This window comes from Hipposideros armiger, unplaced genomic scaffold (assembly GCF_001890085.2).
Source record: "Hipposideros armiger isolate ML-2016 unplaced genomic scaffold, ASM189008v1 scaffold_662, whole genome shotgun sequence".
Lineage (NCBI taxonomy): Eukaryota > Metazoa > Chordata > Mammalia > Chiroptera > Hipposideridae > Hipposideros > Hipposideros armiger.
The window spans coordinates 865,135-871,134 of NW_017732012.1; the positions used below are offsets into that span (position 1 = coordinate 865,135).

The following is a 6,000-nucleotide window of genomic DNA, read 5'->3' on the forward strand; positions in this document are numbered from 1 at the left end:
GAATGTTAGTTTCTCATATTAAAATCCCTAAAGTCATTGGCTGCTTTTTAAAAATCCCATCGTGAACCCCATTATAACCCTGCCTCTTGGAAACTTCCTAAACTTGTCCTTAGCTGTAGCCCTTGCCCAGAAAGCGTTTTACTGAGATGTTCATCCCTGGGTTGAAATAGGGTCCTTCTGAGCTTCAAAGTGAAGCTCTGTTCTCTTCAGCTCCGTGAGAAGCCTGGGGGGCACGGGGAGGGCCGCTTCTCCCCATTTTCCTTCCCCTTCCCATTCCTTCAGTGCCACCTGCCCTGACGTTCATCTTCATTGCCTTTACTCATCCATGTCTCTTTTTATGTCAGCCTGAGGGAGTCCTTGTGGAGAAGACACACAGCTCATTGCTGTGCCCAAAAGGTGGGTGAACTCAGAGAGGGGCTGGTGGTGAAAATTCCCTTAGGCACCTGAAGGTTTTCTTAGTCAAAAGGAGGAATATATAGGACAAGAAGATGTAGGAGCATCTAGGGGTGCAATCCCCAAAAGGGGCCAATTAGCTGAGAGGCAGGATGAAGAAGAGAAAGTATGCAACATAATCATGACGCTCTTTGAAATGCATTTTCAGCACAGATCACAATGAAGAGGTTTAAAAAAAAAAAAAACCTGCTTCTGTCCCTAAGACAGCACTGGGGGCTGGCCGAGTGGCTCAGTTGGTTAAGAACATGCGCTCTGAGCAACAGCGTCGCAGGTTCGATTCTCAAATGGGCCAGTGAGCTGTGCTGGAACTGAGCTGCCACTGAGTTGCCAACAGGTGGCAGGATGGCTCAGCGGGTGAGAGAACGTGCTCCTAACAACAAGGCTGCCGGTTCGAGTCTCGCATGGGATGGTGGCTACGCCCACCCCCAACTAAGACTGAACACGGCACCTTGAGCTGAGCTGCCGACAGGTGGCTGGATGGCTTAGTAGTTAGAGTGTGCACCCTTAGCAACAAGGTTTCCGGTTCAATATCCGCATGGGATGGTGGTTGGCGACTAGACTTGGAGCTGAGCTAGCTGTGCCCTCCACAACTAAGATTAAAGGACAACCACCTGGCTGTTCCCTTTCCCCAATTCACCAATTTAAAAAAAAAAAAAAAGGCACTGGGTACAGAACACCCTGGATTATGAAACATTTTTCTATGGTTTGGGCTTGAGAACCTCCCTATTCCCACCTTCTATTGTTTCACCTTTTCTCTGCCTCTCACAGGAAAAGTGGCTTCAGAATCCGTCGCCCTGGACCTCCCTGTGGATGTTGTTGCTGATTCAACCAAAGCTTATGTTACTGTTCTGGGTAAGCAGCTAGAGACTCTGGGCTCAAAAAGGAAAAGTGGGGCTGGAGGCTGTGGAGCGGGGTGGGGCATGTGAACCCACCTGAAGGAAGGTGTGGTGAATTAGAAGTGATGAGGGAAGAAGAGCTCATTTTATACAGGAGGCAAATACGGGCTATAGGTAACAGCACGGCTGGGATTAGACAGACATGTGCTCTAGATAAAAACAGAAAGGAGTCTGGGCAGGAGGAAGCCGAAGGTCACTGAAGCTTGCCTTGATGTATGACTTAGGGTTAGGTGGTCCATTGATTGGGACGAAGACACACAAAATATTTGCAGCAACCATTTAAAAAATGAGAAATGTATCTATTTGAGTATAGTTTAGGGACGGTTCAGCCATATTTACCAAGGCAGGACACTTCACTTCTTTGGGCAAGGAAAGGGAGCAAGTAGAAAAGCGTGTGCTTGAAAATCATATCAAACTTGTGATCCAGCTGTGCCATTTAATAGCCACGTGACCTTGAAAAAGTTAGTGAACAATTCCGATCCTTCTTTCCCCTCCTGTAAGATAGTGATAATAACCTACCTCTCAGGATTGACATAAAGATTAAATATGATATAAAGTTCCCAGAAAAATATTTAAATCATAGTAGGGGCTCAAGAAATGTTAGGTTCTTTTTTTTTTTTTTTTTTTTAGTATTACCCCCTACCAAGATCTCTTCCAGGTTAAAATTTCTCCACTTGGACTGTATTTGATTCATATCTCCGGTATAGCACTCGCAACACTGGAATTGTATTACAGCTTACTGTCTTCCACAGCGCATTGTGAGCTCCTTGAGGACAAGGGCCATGTCTTTTTCAATTCTATTTTCAGTACAGTGTCTGCAACATAGCTGACATTCAGTACATATTTATAGATTCGACTTGAACACCGTGGCTGAAATGCAGATGTTCATGAGTCACTTATGTCAGCCTCCCTTGCTTATGAAGTATATGGAGGGATCAATAGATATAACTTGGAAAAGGGTTATCAAGATTGTGTGTGTTTGGAAGGGACTTGGTGATTTGGAGGGCGATGTACTTATATGCAGTGGAGGAAGCTGCATATAAGTGCAGGTTTTGTTACATCACTCATCATCTCCAACGACATGTTTTCTTAAAAGCCCTGACTCCCCGAAGGTGACTTATGTAACCTCTCTGTGTATTGCATCCAGCTCCTTGTACATTCCCAGTATCGTAGTTCTATAACTGTTTATAATGATATTTAATGTATTGTGATTGTTTGCCCCTCTGACTATGAGCTCTTTGAGGTAGAGAGCATATTTGACTTGGCCACAGAATAGATACTCACTAAATGAAAGCTAATACATGTTTGTTGAATGAATAACAACTCTTAAGGGTTCCTGCTTCTCCCACCTGCTTCTTTCTCTCTCTTTTGGATCCCAGGGGACATTATGGGCACAGCCCTGCAGAACATAGACAACCTGGTGCAGATGCCAAGTGGCTGTGGAGAGCAGAACATGGTGTTGTTTGCTCCCATCATCTATGTCCTGCAGTACCTGGAGAAGTCAGGGCTGCTGACCGAGGAAATCAGGTCCCGGGCAGTGGGCTTCCTGGAACTAGGTGAGTTGGTTCAATCATTTTCTTGAACACCTTCACTAGAGCCTATGATAAGTTGATAAGATAGAGGCAATTCACCCCCTGAAGTGTCCCACATCTTTGAAAGCCATGGGGGTGGTTTTTGAAGTTGTCACTGTGATCTAAAAACCACGTCTGTCTTCCCAGGGTACCAGAAGGAGCTAACGTACAAACATAGCAACGGCTCGTACAGTGCCTTTGGGGAGAAGGATGGAAATGGAAACACATGGTAACACTGCCCAATTCCCAATGTGTTCTGTACCCCAGAGAATAATTCCTGGACCCCGCGGAACTATTCCTCTGCCTGTCCCCTTCGTCCCATTCCTTCTTGCTCTCTATCCTCTGCCTCCTTAATACTGTTAATTTTAGCTTCATGTACGGTCAAGCCCCTCACCCTTCTTCCTGACCTTGTGCCTTCTGAGTCCTTGTCCCCATTAATGCCTCCCTTTTCCAGGCCTCCTGGGAATTCTGTTTCCCCAATTCCATACACCAGAATAAAATATAAAACTATCGCACCCTCAGCTGAAAATCCCCCTTCATGCTGTATCTCCCTTTTTACCCATATAGGCTGACAGCCTTTGTCACCAAATGCTTTGGCCAAGCTCAGGAATTCATCTTCATTGATGACAAGAACATCCAGGATGCTCTCACGTGGATGGTGGGAAACCAGCTCCCCAGCGGTTGCTATGCCAACGTGGGAAAGCTCTTGCACACAGCTATGAAGGTGCGGCTCTCCCCGACTGTGTCTGGAGGAACTTGGACCTCTGAGCAGAATCAAAGAGCACTGGCCTGGGAGCCGGTGTCACTCAGAACTCAGCCCTGGCTCTGGGTGGCTTGGCCAATATACCTAATCAGTCTGAGCTTTAGCTTCCGGGTCTGTAAAATGAGAATATGTGCTAGAACATGGTTCTCAAAAAGTGTGGTCCCATACCAACAGCATCAGCATCACCTGGGAGCTTGTTTGAAATGCAAACTCCGGCCCCAACCCCAGACCTACTCTGAGAAACTCTGGTGGGGCAGGGAAGGTAGTGTGGGCCAGCAATTTGTGTTTTAACAAGCCCTCTGTGTGATTCTGATACTTGCTAAAGTTTTTTTCAGGTTTGATTATTTTTATTTCAATTCTTTTAAAATTTTTTTATTTTTTAATCACAGCTGACATTGAATATTATATTAGTTTCAGGTGTACAGCATAGTAATTAGACATTTATATAACTTACAAAGTGATCACCCTGGTAAGCCTTGCACCCACCTGACATCATACATAGTTATTATAATATTATTGACTATATTCTCTAAGCTGTACTTTAAATCCCCATGACAATATTGGTGCTTGGTTAAGGTTGAGAACCACTAGAGTAGGAGATCTCAGAGCCTTTTATGATCTCTCTAAATCTGAGGCAAAGCCATTTCTCTGGTGGGGACAAATAGCCATCCATTCACTACATTGCCTGTCCCCTCCCAAACACAGGAGGCCGTCCGTATTGATGCTGCAGGATAGCTTGTTCAATTCAGAACCTACTAATGAAAGAAAGATTTGTAGGATCTAGAGAAATTGTTTACATTTCCGTTCCAGGGGTAAAAATCTTGAGCATTGAAAAAGTAACCTCTGTACATGTTTCATTAGTATTCCTTATGCAGGGTTCTTATCAGTGTCCCCCCAACCCCGCCACCAAGTCTCTCTCTTCTCTTGTATACCGTGTGAAATATACCTGGGAGTAGTACAAGCCAAGACTTGACTGGAACAAGATCCCAGAGGTTTTTTTTTTCTTCTCCTTTCTTATCAGAGTTGGCCAGTCTTTTAAGAAACTCATCACTAGTCAAGCTTAGTGGTTTGGCACAGAAACTCCAGAATTCAGCTCTCTGGGTTCAAGTCCTAGTCTTGCTTATTAGCTGTGTTATCTTGAACAAGCTATTGAACTTTTTTTTTTTTTTTTTAAGATTTTATTGGGGAATTGCGGGAGGGGAACAGGCAAGTTGCTGTCCTTTTGTTCTTCAGTCTAGTTGTGGAGGACGTCGTTTCACTGCCCATGTTGGTATTATCATTGTGCTCTTCCCAGGTGAGGCAGATCGGTCACCGGCTATTGGACAGCCGCTCACGGTAGCTTATAGCAGCCCACTGCAGCCCCACTGCAGACAATGCCATCGCTGGCGACTCACGGCAGTCCAGCTCCAGGTCGAGCTGTTGTTCACCATCTTAGCTGTAGAGGACGCAGCGTCACTGGCCCATGTGGGTTCCAAACCAGCGGCCCTGCTGCTCAGAGCCTGTGCTCCCAAGCCAGCTCTTTACCAATGAGCCACTCAACCAGCCCCTATTTAACTTTTCAAAGTGTTGTTCTTTCATCTATAGAATGAGGATAATAATTTAGATTAAAATATTTTTTAAAAACTTGCTAAAGCTTTCTGTGAAAGACATTAAACTGGGAAGGTGTCACCTAATCTCCCCTGGAGAAGAGGCTGGGCTTTGCTACTTGAGGGGGTATCCATTTGAGGATGCTCAGATTCAGTAAAAAGCTGAGAATAACAGGTTCTTCCCTTATTGCCCCCCCCCCACTTTAACATCTCACCCTTTCTCACCCCTTCCCTTGGGTTTCCTAAATACCTTCTCAGAGCTGAAGACCTCATATTACCTCTTGCAGGCTATTGTATAAGGCTGCACAGTTATTGAAGTCCAGCCCATTCTCCCTTGTTGTGTGTCCTAAAGGCTTAGAGCTGCAGTGAGCTTGTGGAGAGGAGTGTTTTTATTTTTGTTTTTTGATAATTCATGCATTCAGAGCAGGGACACCTTGTTGTAATTTGCACAGCATTCTTTATTTTTTTATTGTTTTATTTTTTTAAAAGATTTTTATTGGGGGAATTGGGAGATGGGAACAGCGCTAGGGAATTGGGAAAGGGAACAGACAAGTTGCTGTCCTTTTGTTCTTCAGTCTAGTTGTGGAGGACGTTGCTTCACTGGCCCTAGTTGGCACCATCACTGCACTCTTCCCAGGCGAGGCAGATCAGTCGCTGGCTTCTGGACGGCCGCTCACTGCGGCTGCTGGCCGCTCACGCTGGCTGCTGGCTACATACGGTAGCCCATGGCA

At 45.3% G+C, this 6,000-nt stretch overlaps 1 protein-coding gene across 1 annotated transcript in view; it reads left to right on the top strand.

The window, feature by feature from the left end:
• Positions 1 to 6,000, top strand: part of A2ML1 (alpha-2-macroglobulin like 1) — a gene marked incomplete at its 5' end in the record, with an annotated part of 44,214 nt that overhangs the window by 21,915 nt on the left and 16,299 nt on the right. The window contains 5 exons of the mRNA XM_019626160.1: positions 345 to 396; positions 1,222 to 1,305; positions 2,729 to 2,905; positions 3,068 to 3,149; positions 3,488 to 3,644. Of these exons, the coding sequence (XP_019481705.1) occupies positions 345 to 396; positions 1,222 to 1,305; positions 2,729 to 2,905; positions 3,068 to 3,149; positions 3,488 to 3,644 (552 nt within the window). The remainder of the gene's footprint in view (positions 1 to 344; positions 397 to 1,221; positions 1,306 to 2,728; positions 2,906 to 3,067; positions 3,150 to 3,487; positions 3,645 to 6,000) is intronic.